The sequence below is a fragment of the Notamacropus eugenii genome, chromosome 5 (assembly GCF_028372415.1).
Source record: "Notamacropus eugenii isolate mMacEug1 chromosome 5, mMacEug1.pri_v2, whole genome shotgun sequence".
In the NCBI taxonomy this organism is placed as follows: Eukaryota; Metazoa; Chordata; class Mammalia; order Diprotodontia; family Macropodidae; genus Notamacropus; species Notamacropus eugenii.
The window spans coordinates 4,919,414-4,935,501 of NC_092876.1; the positions used below are offsets into that span (position 1 = coordinate 4,919,414).

At 50.5% G+C, this 16,088-nt stretch overlaps 1 protein-coding gene across 2 annotated transcripts in view; it reads left to right on the plus strand.

Moving 5' to 3' along the window:
- The first annotated feature begins 2,271 nt into the window (after positions 1-2,271).
- SHANK1 (SH3 and multiple ankyrin repeat domains 1) overlaps positions 2,272-16,088 on the plus strand; it is a 74,977-nt gene continuing 61,160 nt past the window's right edge. The window contains exons 1-7 of one of the 2 annotated variants that reach the window (XM_072615972.1): positions 2,272-2,768; positions 3,038-3,241; positions 4,147-4,218; positions 5,292-5,400; positions 6,368-6,519; positions 11,430-11,597; positions 11,940-12,056. In XM_072615972.1, coding sequence (XP_072472073.1) covers positions 2,517-2,768; positions 3,038-3,241; positions 4,147-4,218; positions 5,292-5,400; positions 6,368-6,519; positions 11,430-11,597; positions 11,940-12,056 — 1,074 coding nt within the window. In that variant the 5' untranslated portion in view covers positions 2,272-2,516. The remainder of the gene's footprint in view (positions 2,769-3,037; positions 3,242-4,146; positions 4,219-5,291; positions 5,401-6,367; positions 6,520-11,429; positions 11,598-11,939; positions 12,057-16,088) is intronic. The other variant, XM_072615973.1, reaches the window with a different exon arrangement.

The window sequence follows — 16,088 nt, forward strand, 5'->3', positions numbered from 1 at the left end:
TCCTCCGGCGCTTTCCTCATGCTTCCTTCCTGCTGATTTTCCTCTCTTTCCCATGGATCCTCATGTCTGCTGCCATCTCTTTATCCCTACCCCCCTCTCTGCTCCCCCTATCTCTCACCAGTATTCTTTACCCCGTGCCCCATTAACACCTCAGTCCCCTTCTCCCATTCCTTCCTTCCTCCCACTTCCATCCCAGCTCTTTCCCTCATTCAGCTCGTACTATGCTACTCTTCTCTTTCCTCTTCCTTCTCTCCTTGCACCCCTCCCCCAAGCCTTTTATTCCCTCCCCCTTTCCCCAGCCTCGGGCCAGTCTCCCCTTTTCCACCCTCGTTACAACCGGGTTCTCTTATCTCTTGCCCTCATTACACCTCCCGCCCCCCCTCCCCCCAGGCTCATCCCTTCTCAGTTCCTGGAAAGCCTCCCTTGTCCACCCCCAGGAGTCTTCTCTTTGCCCTTCCTCCCTCCTATTTCTCTTACCTGCCCCCCATTCCCCACTACTTCCCTCCTCTACCCCACCTCAGTCCAGTTTCTCCTTGTTCTCTCCAGGAGCCTCCTGTCTGCCCTCTCCATTTCTCCCCATCTTCACCACCCTCACTCCCCCTTTCTCTTCTCCCTGAGCTTCAACCTGCCTGGTGGCCTCTCGGCCACCCCTCACCCCATAGCCCCTGTTTCCCCTTTTCTCTCCCCCACCCCCAGGGCTGCCTTCCCCAGCCTGTCTCCTCACCAGCTGCGTTCTAGCTATTCTTAGCTATCGGCGCGCTTGATTCATGCCGCCCCGGCTGTGTGTGCCAGCTCCCGCCCTCAGCCCGGGGCTGGGGGGGGAAGGGGAGAGCCAGTGTTTGTCCAGGCCTTGGGGTGGGGGGTTCTGATGCTAGCGTTGGGAGGGAAGGAGGCAGGTCTGCAGGGAGACGGAGTCAGCTCTACTGCTCTGGGTGGTGGGTTTTTGGGGGGGGGGGTTGATAAGCTGAGTCTCTGGTAGCCCCACTCCCCCCAAATCCATCAGGGCTGGGGTCAGCTGGAGCATTGGGTTGGGGATCATGTGACTAAATGCCAAATCTTGAGGGGAACAGGAGCTGGGAGGAGTGGGGGGGTTGCCTGGGTCCCTGTCAGAAAAAATGTTTCCAACACAATTTGTCCTCCCCTCACCCCCCTCCCAAAGTCAGCTGGGCCTTGGCTGCTTTGAATTTCCATGGAAACCCAGGAGTCTGGCCTTGCTTGGGATGGGGGTGGGGGGGAGGGACAAAAGCCATGAAGTCTTGTTTCTGGGGCTGAGGGGAAGGGGCTAGACAAGAGGGTGATCTTAAGCCAACTCCCGCTTCCACCACAGGACTACTTTCTCACACAACCTCAACTGAGGAGGATGAAAAGGGGGGGAGGAGAGAGATGGAGAGTGAGAAGAGGAAGGAGATAGGGGGGCCAGAGAGAGAGAGAGAGAGAGAGAGAATCTGGTCCCCTCACTATCAACACCACTCCCACTCTGTATCCTCCAAGTCTACCCCCTAGCCCTACATCCCCATGTATTTCTGTCCTAATTGACCCCCCACCCAGTTACCATCATCCTCACCACCATCCCACTGGCACCAGCACCAATGCATCAGTCCTCCTCGGTGCCACACCCACCTCATCCCCATAAAAAGTCTTGTTCCCCCTCCCCATGCTATCACCCTCACGGTCTTCACCTATATCAATCTGGTTGCCCCCTATACCTGCACAGTGTTCTAGTCACTGTCCCCCATTCACCATATTTTCCTCTGGGGACAATTAGCTTAACAGCACCCTTTGAGGCACCTTGTCCAATTCCACACATACTCACAGAGTTACCCCAACTACCAAAGCTGCTGTCCCGCCTTTCTTTCCCTTTTCCTCTCAGTCCAGTGATTCCAATCTCCCCCTTCCACCAGGTGCTGGGACAGGGTGAGGAGCAAGGCCAGGGCAGGAGGGCAGGCTACCTGTCAGGCCACTCATGATCCCACGCCTAAATTTAGCAGCATTTTTGGTGGCTTGGCAAAGTGGGCCAGTAGCTCCCGCGGTGATTTCTCGGTTTCTGGGACACAGCTACGCTGGGTCAGCGGCAAAGTGGGGCGGATGGGGGGGGGGAACCAAGGACAAGGGCAAGGAGACAGCTCAGGGGCTGCGTGGGTGTAGATGACTTGTGGGGGGGCATGTCTGGAGGTGAGGGAGGACAATGACCACCTTGGTACCTGGGCACCTGCTGTGTATCACAGCTGTTGCCCCTAGCCCCGCAGTGCTCCCCCTCTGGTGTGGGAACAAGTCCTCCAGCTGCATGGGAGTCTGTTGTTTCCCTCCTTTGCCTGTGTCCAGCAGAACAGGAGGGAGGAACAGAGGAGAATCCTGTGGACCAAGAGCCCCTGTGTGAGCTCTTCCCCACCCTGGAAGCCCTTCATTGTGAACTCACTGCTCCCACTTCTCCTGCCTTCTCACAACCCTGGGGTGACCACCTGCTCTCTTCCAGCTGCCTGTGATGCTGCGGCTCCCTGTGGCCCCGCGGCCCCACGATGCCCCGAAGCCCCGTGTCCAGCGAGGAGGAGCGCCGCAGTGTGAGCGAGTGCCCCGAAGGGGGCTCCGAGTCCGACAGCTCCCGGGACGGCCCGGGGAGGGTGCCCAAAGGGGCCCGGGGCCGGGCTGGGGGGGCTGGCATTAGCCTGGCCTCTGCCCGCCGCCTGCAGGGTCGCTCCATGTCGGTGCCCGACGACGCCCACTTCAGTATGATGGTCTTCCGGATTGGGATCCCAGATCTGCATCAGACTGTGAGTGGGGGGTCTGGAATGGCCTGGGAGGCACCAAGTCGGGCAGATGTAGGGACCAAGGCATGTGAGGAACAGGAGAGAAGGCCAGACCTCAGGTCCTTCCAGCTCCAGATGCCAGGATCTACAGCTCTCAGGGGATGGAGAGGCTGACTCTGCTGGGGGGAGATCACCACGGGAGGGGGAGGGATGAGCTCTAAACAGCTGCTCCCCTTCCCTCAAAAGGTCCCACCTCCCTTTTGACCTTCTGCACACTCTCTTCCCTACTCCAGAAATGTCTGCGATTCAATCCGGACGCCACCATCTGGGCTGCCAAGCAGCAAGTCCTGTGTGCCCTGAGCGAAAGCCTCCAGGACGTGCTTAACTACGGGCTGTTCCAGCCAGCATCCTCCGGCCGGGATGCCAACTTCCTGGAGGAGGAGAGGCTGCTTCGAGAATACCCCCAGTCCTTTGAGAAGGGCGTACCCTACCTCGAGGTGAGCGGCACCCCTGCTCTTGGTTTGCCCCATTCTCTCTCCCCACCCTCCTCCCAAGGCACCTCCTCCAACTGAGGCACAAGGGCCCCAAGAATCCCCAAGGGCCTTGACCTCTTCTGGCAGAAAGGAAAGCCCTGGAATTGTTGGATTCTAGAGCTAGATGGCACAGCAATTAGAGCACCTGAGTGCCAGTCCTGGAGATAGAGAAATGCCCTGGTATTAGAGATGAGAGAAGGGGAGGGAGAAGGGTCAGGAGGCTTGTTCAAGGTCAGGGAAGTAAGAAGTGGCCACAAGCCAAGGTTCTCCCCCCCTGCTCCCTGCTGTCCTCAGGGCAGCTGAAGGACACACATTTCCAGCTATGGTGGGATTAGATTGAGTCCCTTAGTTTCCTTCTCTGTAAATGTAAAAGGAGAGCTGGGAATGGGTGGTCCCTCTGACCCCTTCCAGCTGGCGCACAGATCACACTCAGTCCCTGGACCCAGGTTCTCCTCATCAGGTAACTATCTGCTTCAGTACACCATTCCAGTTACCCACTGTGGCCCTGATCCCAGCTTCTGCAGGTCATAGTGTACCGCTGGACTGGGAACTGCTGGTGTCCCAGAACAGTCCATGGTCTCCCTCCTGGCCCCTGTGTCTGTCATGGACAGACACTCGGGGTTCTCTCTCTCCTCTCTTTTCACCCTGGGGACCCACATCTCTGCTCCTCTTTACCTGACACTCTTTGCTCACCTCTCCCTTTTGTTCAGCCGGAGCTGGGGGCCAGGCAGGGGCTGAGGTGTACTTCCCTTCCCCTGCCCCCTCCTCCCTCCCTTGTCCCTCCAGTCTTGGACTTCGTAGTCTAGCTCACTGTCCCCCTAATTCTGCCTCATGTCTCTTTCTTTAATTCACCTCCCACTCTGCCTCAGTTTCGATACAAGACCCGGGTTTACAAACAGACCAATCTGGATGAGAAGCAGCTAGCAAAACTCCATACCAAGGTGAAAGAAAGGGACTCTGTCTCTGTCATCTGCTTCCATCCCTGTGATGCCTCTAGCCACCCTCCCATACCTCCCCCTCATCTCCTCCCTCTGTATGTGTGCCTCAGAATTTCTCCCAGGACCCCCCAGTTTCTTCCACTCAATCACACAGCCTTGTGTCTAGTACCTGAGAAACTTAAAGGCATTATAGACACATGAGGTGTTATTCTATCCTGGGAGTCTCCACAATCCCTTCCCCGTCTCACTTCGTCCCCCTGGTAGCCTTCTCCCTCAAGTCCTGACAATTCTCATTATATCTGCTGTATCTTCACCTCACTATCCATATCTCTCATGAACCCCCATGGCCTCTCTCCTGCAATTCCTTATCTATCTACCTAACTAGCTCTCTCTCTCTCTCTCTCTCTCTCTCTCTCTCTCTCTCTCTCTCTCTCCCTCCCCCCACCCCCCATCTATATTTCTGTCTCTTTATATCTCCTATTTCTCTTACATTGAAAGAGGCTGGGATGGGGGTGGGGAGGAGGGTACCAGTGTGAGTCCCACTTCAATTCTTCAAGTAAAAGGTAAACTCTTTGAGGGCAAGGGATATTTTCTTCTTTTCTTTGTATGCCCTAGGACACTGTCTTGCATATGGTGGGTGTTTAATAAATGCTTATTGAATTGTTGAATTGAGTCAACTGACCGCCATATCCCTCCCGTGACCATACCATGCTCCTTCCTCATCTCATGGCTCCTCCAAGCATCCTCTGTTGGCCCCTCATAGCCTTCTTTTTTGACCCCTGGAACCCTTCCTTTTGACCCCTTCCTATCCCTTATCTTTCTTCCATCCCCAACCATTCCTCATTTCATCTCCCTAAGCTTCCCTTCCTCCCTGAGATGGATAGGCCTGGGGATTCCTGAGTCCACCAGAGAAGGGAGGTAGAGGGGATCTGACACTGGGAGACCTTATGTCTCCTACCATCCTCCATCCTTTCTCCAACCTCTGTGCATCATCCCCTACTCTTCCATGGCTCTAAGTATGTTATTCTCTGTGTATATGTGTGTGTGTGTGTGTGTCTGTGCATGTCCTGACCTAGACCGGGTTAAAGAAGTTTCTGGAGTATGTACAGCTTGGCACATCCGACAAGGTGGCAAGACTGTTGGACAAGGGGCTGGACCCCAATTATCATGACTCTGACTCAGGAGGTATGATCTCTAGGGTGCTGACGATTACAGGGGTGGTGGCTGGGTGACGAGGGGCTTGGGGGCTGAGAATCTCAGATGAGAAACAATTGGAAGAGTCAGAGGTTCATGCCAGGAGGTGAGGGCCCAGCCTTGGAGGATTGGGGGTGATAGAGGGAAAAGGGACCCTGGGAATGGAGGTGAAAGGGTCCTGAGAGGCTAAAGGGAGCTATGGGATTGGGAGGTTGGGGTTTGGAGTCTGGGGAGATTACAGGGGGCAAAAACTTAGAGACTAAGGTGTTTCCGGGGAGTCTCTTTTCATTTTTAAGATTTGGGAGCTTAAGGATTCTGGGAGTTGGGACATTAGGGTTCTGGGGATTGAGGGGCAGATGAATGGAGGTTTTGGAGTATTTAAGATAAAATTGAGGGGAGGAAATGACAGGCAGTTTGGGGGGTGAAGCCCAGAGGCAAACATAAGAGCAGTGAGTGATGATTGCAGAGGGAAGTGAGTCTGATAGTGAAAAGGTGTGGTGGTGTGGGGTGGCCCCTCCCAAGAGGGCTTCAGGTAGAGGTCAGCTGAGCACTTCTCAAAGGTTATAGAGAGGACTCGTGTTCGTTGATGGGTTAGGCTTTTGGGGTCCCTTCTAATTTGAATATTCTGTGATTCTAGGTTTGGGGGAAGGGAGAGGTTATAAGGTCTACAGGATCAGGAGGTTGGAGGATGTGGAAGAATATGGGGGATTCTGGGAGGTTAAGGAACTAAAGGACATGGAGATTTGGTGGTTTGGCACAAGTCAGAGAACTGGATCATTCCTGAGATCTGGGAGACTGGAAAGCAGGGGTTTGTGAATTGGGGGCAGAGGCTGGAGGAAGGAGGTTAAAGAGGTCACGGAGCTGAGTGGGCTATGGGCTCAGGTGACACTGAGGTGGAGAAAATGGGGGAAGAGGGGACAGATTGGAGGACATAAGCATCCCCCTAACCCTTCCTCAGAGACTCCTCTGACGCTGGCAGCCCAGATCGAGGGTTCAGTGGATGTGATCCGCACACTGTGCTTGGGTGGAGCCCACATTGACTTCCGGGCTCGGGATGGGATGACGGCGCTACATAAGGCTGTATGTGCCCGGCACTGCATGGCCCTCACGGTGAGACCCCATTCCACACAAGTAGACTTCCAGAAATACTAGTCCTTTCCCAAACATAGTCCATTCAGACTCCCTAGATATTCCTGAGACCCTTTCAGCAGGACATTCTGAAGACTCCTTCAGCAAAGACCCCTCCAACAGAAAGCTCAAAGATCCCCCAAAGAACTCTCCCAAAGAGAGACTCCCCAGAAAGAATCCCTTGAGATCCTTCAGAGACTTCAGAGAGAGATGCTGCAACAGAAACCCTTCCAAGTTCTTCAGAGATCTCCCTAGATTTATGCTCTGAAATATCCATTCTTTACACCTCCTTCCGAAGGAAGCTCCAGACACAAATTAACAAGGCCCCAGAGATCTCCCAATGAAGACCCTCCACAGTCTTCTCAGAGATTCCCCCCAAAGGGAGGCCTCTCAGAGAACTACTAAAATATCCCCAACCTCCTTTAGACAGTCCCCCATGGGGTTCTGCCTTGCCCCTGGGACACTGGCTCCTACTCTGAGTCCTGCCCTTACCACTACACAGACCCAAAAAGCAGTCATCCAGCCTTAACTGTTTAATGGCCCCTGAGCTTCCTGGATCCTCTCTGGGCAGCCCCTTCCCTTGAAGGGCAGCTCCCCTTTCCAGGGGGCTGTACAGTCCTGACATCAGATTCTGTCAGCTGCTCTCATCATTCTTTATCCTGCCCCCACCTTCATGTCCCTCATCCTGTGCTCCGCCAACCCATCCTGTCCTTGCCCTGCCCTCGTCCTGCTCCTCATCCTGGCCCTTTCTTGCCCCCTTCCCCTAGTCCTGCCCTCATCTTCCCTCTGTCCTGTCCACTGGGGCCCATCAGAGTCAGGGTAAGTCCCCTTCCCTGGGCTAGCCCTTTGAGTAGCTGAACCTCTCAATCACATCCTTCTGGAGGCTCTTCTCCAGGTAAGATGTCCCAAACCCTTGAGTGGAGCCTCCTGTGGCCTAACCCCATCCCAGCTGCCTCCTCTCTCAGCGTAGCTTCCTCACATGTGGTGGACTTTCAAACCACAGAGGCAGCCTGGTCCAGAGGACACAAGCTGCCCCACCCCTCTCAATGTTCCCCAAGGGCTCCTTGGCAAATCTGCCTATAGATGGGCTTGGGCTGAGCTGGGCTCTCTTCATGTTCCCATCTCTTGCTTAGGAGGCTGAACACCCAGACTGTCCTCACATGGCTTGAGTCCCACATCACTTCCCAGGGGCTTCCAGATGCCCACATATGCTTCCTCCCAGCTCCTCTTTCCCATTTCCTAAGAGGAAGGCCACTTTTCTACATCCTGAATCCCTGCACAAATACACAGTGTAGCAGAAAGAACACTGAAGACCATTTGGAGAGGCAGGTTCAAGTCACTCATTATTTGATGACCTTGAACAAGTCTCCTGTCCTTTTTGAAGTCCCATTCCCTCTTCTCTAAAATGAAAGGATTAAATGAGATTCTGTCTAAGGCCCCCTTCTCATCTCAGGTTGTAGTGAGCACCAACCAGGGGACAACTTCTGGTTCCCTTCCCCCTCCCCTTGGCTTCACTCTTTGTCCTTCATTTTACCTCTTATGCTGCATTTTTGGATCAAACACACAGAACTGGAGAATTACAGGACCACGAGGCTGGGAATATTGAAGCCACAGGGGCCTTAGAGCAGAGCAGAGCTGGGAGGGGATTTAGAGCAAAGAATGGGATAGAAATGAGGTGGAAGGGAACCTAGAACACAGATGATTGGAGCTTAGAGATGCCTTAGAAGGTTCAGTGCCATGATGTTAGAGCTGGAATGGGTCAGAGAGAGATCCTCATTCTGAAAAATAAGAAACAGACAAAGAGAAGGAAAGTGACCTTTCCAAGGTCATAAGGGACACTCTGGCCAAGCCAGAACTAGAATCCAAGTGTTCCCCAAGCCAACAAGTATTTATTAAGCACTTACTAGGTGTAGGCTCTGTGCCAAGTTCAGAGGACACCAACACAGAATTATGTAGGTCCACAAATACATACAGCCCAGTGTACCAGTGCCTGGTTCACAAACACCTGAGTATTATTGGGAGCTGAAGACGGGAGATCTCTTTTGGCAAGGAGGTGGCTCCTGACCTGCACTTGAAAGGGTAGTTTAGATTTTCAGTAGGTGGACATAAGGCAGAACTTTCTTGGCAGAATTTTAGAACTTGTTATTTAAAAGATGTTAACGAGTGTTTAGAAGGGATGTCTTGATCATAGCTCACGTGGTTTCATCATAATAGGGGCATAGCAAGTGAACTTCATTTCCTTCTGTGATGGGGTTACTAGCCTGCTAGGACAGGGGAGTACTGTAGGTATAGAGCATTTGGTAAAAACTCCTGCTGCTCTCATAGAAAGAATGGAGAGATATGGGCAGGGCCATCGTACAGTTACATGAAATTGGAGCTGTTGCATGGCTGGACTCAAAATGTGGTCAGTAATTTGCTATCATCTTGGCAGGAAGTCTCTTTCAAGAGAGTATTCCAGGGATCTGAGCTGATTAACATTTTAACAATGGCTTGGATGGAAACATGAATGACATGCTTATCAGAATTGCAGATGGCAAAAAGTTGGGAGGGGCAGCTAACACTTGGGAAGACAAAGTCTTCTTTTAAAAGATCCTACCTCATTTGAACAAGATAAGCTCTAATAGAGATCAACATAAAGTGTTACATGTTGGTTCAAAAAATAAACTTCCTAAGCATAATAGGGAGAAGGCTTGGCAATATGGCAGCTCATCTGAAAAAGATTTGAGAGTTTTAGTGAACTGAGATTTTGGCTACAGTGTCATCTCAGTGACACAAGTCAAGCCCACCAGGCTACATTCAGAAAGACAGGATGTGGCTAGGACTTTCAGAGGCAATAGTCCCTGTACTCTGTTCCAGTCACATCCCATCTATGATATTGTACTCCATTCTGGGCATCAAGCTTTAAGAAAGATGTGGATAAACTGGAGCATCTTGAGGATGACCACCATGATGGGTTAGGAGTTTGTCAAGATCAGTTGAAGGAGTCAGGGACACTTAGCATGGAAAAGAGAAGATCTGAGGAGGATGGGGAAGGACTGTCATTGGGAAGAGGGTTTACGTTGGTTTTGCTTGAGCCCACAGGGCAGAATCCAGGACCATGGAGAGAAACCTGATGAATACAAAAAATCATGTCAGGACAAACTTTCTAGCTATTAGAGCTACCAAAGAGTAGAAAGGGGTGCCTCCCAAAGTCATATGTTTCTCCTCCCTTGAGATCCTCCAAGTTGTCAACAGGCTGCAGTGATGGGCTGAATGAAATGAACAGATCAATGTAAATTACTGCCTACACTTGGGCTCAAAAAATCAACTTCATGAGTGGAAGATGTGGGTTGAATTTAATAAGATGACATTTAATAGAAATGTAAAAGCCTACATTTGTCTTAAGTCATCTGCACAAGTACAGGATGGGGGATGTGTGGCTAGATAAGAATTTATGAGAAAGTGCCCTGGGGGGTTCTAGGGGAACTCAAGCTCATTGCCAGTCATCAATTCAATATGGCAGCCCAAAAGCCTAACAGATCTTGAGCTGTGTGAAGAGAACTCTGGTGTCTGGAGTGAGGGAGGTGATAGTCCCACTAGATTCTGCCCTTCTCAGACATGTAGAGAACTGTGTCCTGTTCAGCATGCCTCATTTTAGACAGAACACAGACAAATGGAATTGCATTCAGAAGGAGACCAGGAAGGCAAGAGAGCTGGAGATCATGCCATGAGAGGGTCGGCTTAGAGATGAAAAGACTTAGGGGACACATTGGAACTGCCTTCAAATATTTGAAGGATTGGGTTACAGTTGACCCTAAGGACCGGAATGAGGAGAGAGAGATTTCATCAGGATGTCAAGAAAAGATTCCTAACTACAGCTGTCTGTAAATAGTATGAGTTAGAGTTAGGGTTAGATAGCTTTTAAATTTTCTAGTAATTTTGTTTTTTCAGTGAACAAAAATCCACCTTCTCTCCCTCTTAGCTGCTGGTGGAAGGAGTTTCCTCACCAGAGAGCTTCCTAGATTGGTGAGATAATAAGTCTTGACAGGGATAAGTTGGCCTTGGAGGTCCCTTCAGTTTTGGAAACTAAGATTCTCAGGATTGAAATCCAGGTCTTCTGACTCTAATTCTGCTTTTCTTTCTGCTAAATTAGTCCACATCCAACTTTTTCATTTTAGTGATGAGGAAACAATGGAGGACTGAATGCTTCAGGGGTTGAGGGAAAGGGAAATAATTTGGATACAAAGACCAAAGTGCACCAATCCAGTGTAGATAAATCAGGATGAAGAGACCCTGAAGGGGTCAGTCCCAGCTTCGCCCTTCACTCTGTGCCCATGAGCCCTTCCCCTCCCTGTTCTCAGACCTACCCCAGGACAGAGCCAGGACTAGAATCCAGGTCTGGTGTTCATTTCATTGTTTCTTTGTGGTCATCTGGTCCAGTACTCTCTTTTTACAGGAGAAGCTGAGGCCAGGGAGGGACATGGATCCTAAGAGTTAAAGTTAGAAAAGGCCATAGAAATCAAGTAGTCCAACCTTTCCCCCCATTTTACAGAAGAGGAAACTAAAGCCCAGAGCAGTTAAATGACTTGGCTATGGCTATACCAGTAGTAAATTAGCTGAGTCAGAATTCAAATCCAGATCTCCCATCTCCATAACCCTGACTCTTTCCACCATTCCATGTTATCCCCTTTGCTCAAGGTTACTTTAGAGAACACCCAGTCCTGCCCATTCATCTGCCAAAGTCCAGAGCAGAATTAGAACCTGAGTTCCAGGTCATGAGTTCCAATCTGGTCCTCCCATGCTAGTGCAATCGTGCACCCATTGCCTTGGCTCTCTCCTATCTCTCTTTTCAGGGACAGTCAAAGGTTTGCATTAACTTGTAACCTTCTTTCTGTCTTTTGCTTCTCTTCCAGGCTCTGCTGGATCTAGGGGGATCCCCCAACTACAAGGACCGCCGGGGGCTGACTCCCTTATTCCACACGGCCATGGTGGGTGGAGACCCTCGATGCTGCGAGCTCCTGCTCTATAATCGGGCCCAGCTGGGCATCGCTGATGAGAATGGTTGGCAGGAGATCCACCAGGTCTCTGGAATCCAGGACTCCTTGGGGGTAGACACTGGGGAGGAAGCCAGAGGGATGGGGCAGATGAGTAGGACCACAGACAGTATGAAGTTGGGTATCTGAAGGTGGGAGAAGATGGAGGATACCTGTGGATAGCTGGGCCAGGGATCAGGGCAGGGTGGATGCCAGTGTGCCTGAGATTGGTGGGGTGAGATAGTTGTCCGGGGCTCTGGGGACCCCAGAAATAGAGTTAACAGGAAATGGATGCCTGGGTCCCTGAGGGCAGTAAGGTCTATGGGCTGGAAGGGAGTTTCTGAAAGGACTTTCCTCACTTCTGCTCCCTTTCCCCGATGCCCTGCTCAGGCCTGCCAGAGGGGTAACTCCCAGCATCTGGAACACCTGCTGTTTTATGGGGCCGAGCCAGGTGCCCAGAATGCATCTGGAAACACAGCCTTGCACATCTGTGCTCTCTACAACAAGGTCAGTCTTTACAGGGACCTCTCCATCTCCTGCTCTTCTCTGACCACCTCACACAACCCACTGCCTTCCACCTCTTTCTGGGTCTTCCCCTGTGCCACCTGTAATGATCCACTCTCCACCCACAGCCAAGAAGCATGTGTGTGGAGCCCTCTGTTGTGTACTCTGGGGGGATGGCAGACGTCTGCTTCAGTCCTTGTCCACAAGTTTACAAGAGAGTGAGGAGATGCAGGCTGTGCTCAGTAAAAGGCTGTAGGTGTTGGGGAAATGTTAACTCACAGAATCAGGAGTCAGAGCTGGAAGAACCCTTCAAGTACAGAATATAAGAGCCCTTGAAATGGGCTCTTTGAGCTCTTTCCTCGGTTTACGTTTGAGGAAACTGAGGCTCAGTTGGGGCAGGGACTTCCCAGATGTCCCACAGCAAGATCCCTGGTCCTGCAGATGACCCAGGCTTCTTGGATCCTGGCACTCTCTGGGATCTCACTGATGTTTACTGAGCCATCTGGAGTGGCAAGCCTGTGAGGGTGCCAGGGCTCCCTCTCTGCTGCCTTAACTCTTCTCGTCCATCATGACCTCCCACAAATTGTCCCCAGGGAATCTGCTGTCCCCAGGGAGGCCTGCCTGCCGGGGCAGCGGTTGGGCTATGTACAAGATGAGCCCAGCTCCTGCCTTCCCTAGTTAGAGGCATACTCCCCCAAGAGCAGACACTTGCAGTGTCCCAGAATCCTAGAACTGATGAGGTACCAGGAATCTCAGCAGGTATCTAGGCCACCCTGAGAAAAGATTATCTGCCTCCCCTTGAGCACCTCCAGCAATGGGAAGCTCATCACCTCCTCTACTTTGGAGCAGCAGTTTTTCTTTATATCATCTACCCTTCTGTGACTTGTCTTCATTGCTCCTAGGTGTGTCCTCTGGAGTCAGGCAAAACCATCCTATCCCTCCCTCTTTCCTCTGGTAACTCTTCACAAATTATCAAGTATATGTCTCTCCTCATCCTCCTAATCTTATCTCCCCCAGTTCCTTTGAAGTACCCTGTGAGGGCTCAGTGTCCCATCTCATCCTCATCCTGGCCCTTGTCCCCAGTGAGTTCCCTCTGGTTTATCAAGGTCCTTCCTTGAATGTGAGGGTCTGATCAGAGAAGGGGACAGCAGGCTCATTACCAGCCCCACCTTGTTCCAAACATTACGTTTCTCTTCTTGTTGCCTAAGATCAAGGTCACTTTACTTAGCTGTTATATTCCAGTCTTGTTGCAGATTGAGCTTGTGGTCTATTCAGATCCTCATGTCTTCTTCACATGAACTGTTGTATAGCCAAAAGCTGTTGACTTAGTGGTCAGGAGAATCTGAATTGAAATAATACCTCAAATACTTATTAGCTTTGTGACCCTGGGAATGCCATTAACAATATCAGACTGCCTCAATTTCTTCACCTAGCTCTGAGGGTTGTCATGAGAGTGAAATGAGATCCTATTTCTAAAGTTCTCAGTACAGTGCCTGACAAATAGCAGGTGGTCTATAAAGGCCCCCCTTCATCCTTTATTTATATTTGACCCCAATGTAGACCTTAGATGTCATTTTATGAAGCTCATTCCATTGTTCTGCCCCCTTGATGTCTTTTTGGTTCTACATTCTAAGATTAAAAATGAAAGTATGAGAGAATCCAGAAGAATTCCATCCTTTGGTACTGAAAGAACAGGAGGATGTGTCTTGGGAGAGCAGGAGACCTACCCAGGAACAGAGAATGTTCTGGATGGGAAGCAGCCCAGGGAGGCAAACTCTCGGCCCCCCCAGCAAGCTCAGCAGTCAGAAGTAGTGGGGTCATTCCAGGAGCCGTTCTAGCTTTCTCTACATGAACCTCATTTCATTTTATGACTGTTTCTAAACCGACAGAGGAATGCCAGATATTATAGTTTACCTAGATTTGAACACGGCATTTGAGAAAATATCTTGGGCTGTTCTTGTTGGAAAAGACGGAGAGACATAGGCTAGGAAGATGACTTTGAAACTGGCTTCGTAGCCACCCCCCAAAAGTAATCATCAATGGTTTAATGTCAACTGGATGGGAAGTGTCCAGTGGAGATCCACAGGGATCAGGACAAGGGCTTGTACTCTTATCTCTTGGGCATATTTGTGCATGACTCAGAGCTAACACACTGGGTGACTAAGACCCAAAAAACTATGAATGGGGAAAGACAATTGGACCGGATCTCATAAGATGAAATTCAGTAGAGATAATTGTAAAGCCTTCCCCTTGGATTAGAAACATCAATTTCACAATCCTTTTGTCTGAAAATCACCAGAGCTTTTACATGACCTTCATGTTCAACACTTATCAGGATAGGGAGGGAGGATGTAGGGAATAAGCATTAATTAAGCATCTACTTACTATATGCTGGGCATTGTCCTAAGAGCTTTACAAATATCTCATTGGATCCTCACAAGAACCCCACAAAGCAGGTGCTATTTTCTCAGTGTTCCACTCTTTGTGACCCCATTTGAGATTTCTTGGCAAAGATACTGGAGTGGTTTGCCATTTCCTTCTCCAGCTCACTTTACACGTGCAGAAACTGAGGCAAATGGGGTGAAATGATCTGCTCAGGGTCATGCAGCTACTAAGCGTCTGAGGCCAGATTTGAACTCATGAAAATGAGTCTTCCTGACTTTAGGTCTAGTGCTCTGTGCATTGGGCCACCTAGTTGGTATCATTATCCTCATTTAATAAATGAGGAAACTGAGGCAGGCAGAGGTTAAATGACTTGCCCAGGGTCACACAGCTAGTGGGTATCTGAGGTTGCAGTTGAACTTCTTGACTCCAAGGCCAGCCTGATTCTATCCACTGTGTCTCTAGTGCCATGGGGCTGTCTCCAAAGCTCATGTGATCTGAGGTTGCATGAACAGGGATGTAGCTTCCAGGAGAAGTGAAGCAACCATCCCACTGTCTTCATCTGATTCACCTTTGGAGCATTGGGCTCAGTCCTTGAGGCCAGGGCATAGGAAGGATGTTGATTGGTTGAGAGTGTCCAGAGGGCAGCAAGAAAGGTCCTGTATCATGCCATGTGGGGAATCTGTCAAGGGAATAGGGAATGTTTCTCTTGGACAAGTGGAGATTCAGGGTGAACAAGGAAGCTGTCTTCCCGTATTTGAAGTGCTGTCATGTTGAAGGATGATTGCACTTGTTAAAGCTGACCTGAGAAATGCAATGAGGAGCTATTGCAAACTTCGTCTTGAAGTCAAGAAAAACTTCCTAGAAACTGGAGCTGTCCAAAGGAGGAATGGCTCTGGCAGGTAGTAAGCTCCCCTTACTGGAGCTGGAGACCAAGCAGAGGCTGGACAGGCCACGTGTGTGTGTGTGTGTGTGTGTGTGTGTGTGTGTGTGTGTGTGTGTGTGTGTGTGGAGGATGGGGGAGGATGGCTGCTGAAGCCCCTCCCTATTCTAAAGGTCTGTCCTTCTCTGTATCAATGATCTTACCTGGTGTTACATTGGCAGCAAATCTACTACTCCTACCTATGCTTTCACCTGCAAACTTGATTAAGGTATTGACAAAAATGAGACCAAGGAGAGATGCCTGGGGGATTCTGCTGGTTGAGTCTGTCCAGCTTGATACTGGTCAGCTAATCACCAGTCAGGGTCTGATTCCAAATTCCCTGAGCCCACATCTTTCTGTCTTGACCCCCCAAGACATCGGGCAAGATTCTGCCCTACACCTTGCTGTTCCCTGAGTCTCTTCTGCTGACAACATTCTCCTGACCTGCCAGTATTTGCATCTTTGCAGAAAGCCTAGTCTGGCTTGCCCCACTCTTCACCATCCCATGGGGACCAACCTCATCCTTCTCTCAGGGTTTCTATCATTTAATCTTTGAAAATTTTGCCAGGCATTGGCTATGGAGCTTGTCAGCCTAGAGTTGAAAGAATCTACCTCTTCACCTTTGTGAAAATTCAGAAAATCACCAGCCTCCAATCTTAGAGTCATAGAATTTAGAGCTGAAAGAGTCATCAGAGAACCCCCGGTCCAAGCCTTTCATTTTACAAATGGGA